The following is a 677-nucleotide window of genomic DNA, read 5'->3' as shown; positions in this document are numbered from 1 at the left end:
CGCTCTCTCTCTCTCTCTCTCTCTCTCTTTCTCTCTCTCTCATTAATTCTCTCCTCTATTGCTCCCCCACCGTCACCCATTTTCGATAAAGAGATCTCGCAAATTGTGTTTGAAGGGAAAAAATAAATTATCAAGAAGGGGGGAAAAAGAAGTTGAGGCACCATTCAAAACGTTTTGTACAACCGACAAATATGGATAGAATAAAGCCTCAGAGAGAAAAAAAAATGATGTCTTCTGTCTGTCTGTCTGTGCGGCTTGCCTTCATTCTATGTTTTTTTGGTGGGGGGTTGTTTTCAAATAAAACAGTAATATTAATTTCATGATCAAACAAACACTTGAGGTGTACGAAAAATAGCATAGCGGTCGGTTAATAATATATATATATATGCACATACACACACAAACAAACACACACACACACACATATATTGTTTATTTATATATTTATTTTATTGTTTTTGCAGTTTTGTTGTGTTATTTTTGTCACTGTTACAACATTTTTGAACCATGTCAAGAGGAAATGATATTTCTCTATTGGCCGGCTTCTTTCTTATATCTTCCCCAATAATAATAATAATAATAATAATAATAATAAATGCTATTAATCGTCGAACGAAAGAAACAAGATGGCGAAATCTGTGTTTTTAAGAAGAAAAGAAAAGAAAAAAAAACGAAAG

General features: G+C 33.1%; 1 protein-coding gene across 1 annotated transcript in view; it reads right to left on the bottom strand.

The window, feature by feature from the left end:
• Positions 1–677, bottom strand: part of LOC115223517 (solute carrier family 35 member E1 homolog) — a gene marked incomplete at its 3' end in the record, with an annotated part of 28,135 nt that continues 27,458 nt past the window's right edge. The window contains exon 5 of the mRNA XM_029794145.2: positions 1–6. Coding sequence (XP_029650005.2) covers positions 1–6 — 6 coding nt within the window. The remainder of the gene's footprint in view (positions 7–677) is intronic.

Source organism: Octopus sinensis, linkage group LG23 (assembly GCF_006345805.1).
Source record: "Octopus sinensis linkage group LG23, ASM634580v1, whole genome shotgun sequence".
In the NCBI taxonomy this organism is placed as follows: Eukaryota; Metazoa; Mollusca; class Cephalopoda; order Octopoda; family Octopodidae; genus Octopus; species Octopus sinensis.
The sequence above is the reverse complement of the archived record's forward strand: the minus strand, read 5'-3'. Positions and strand labels throughout refer to the sequence as shown.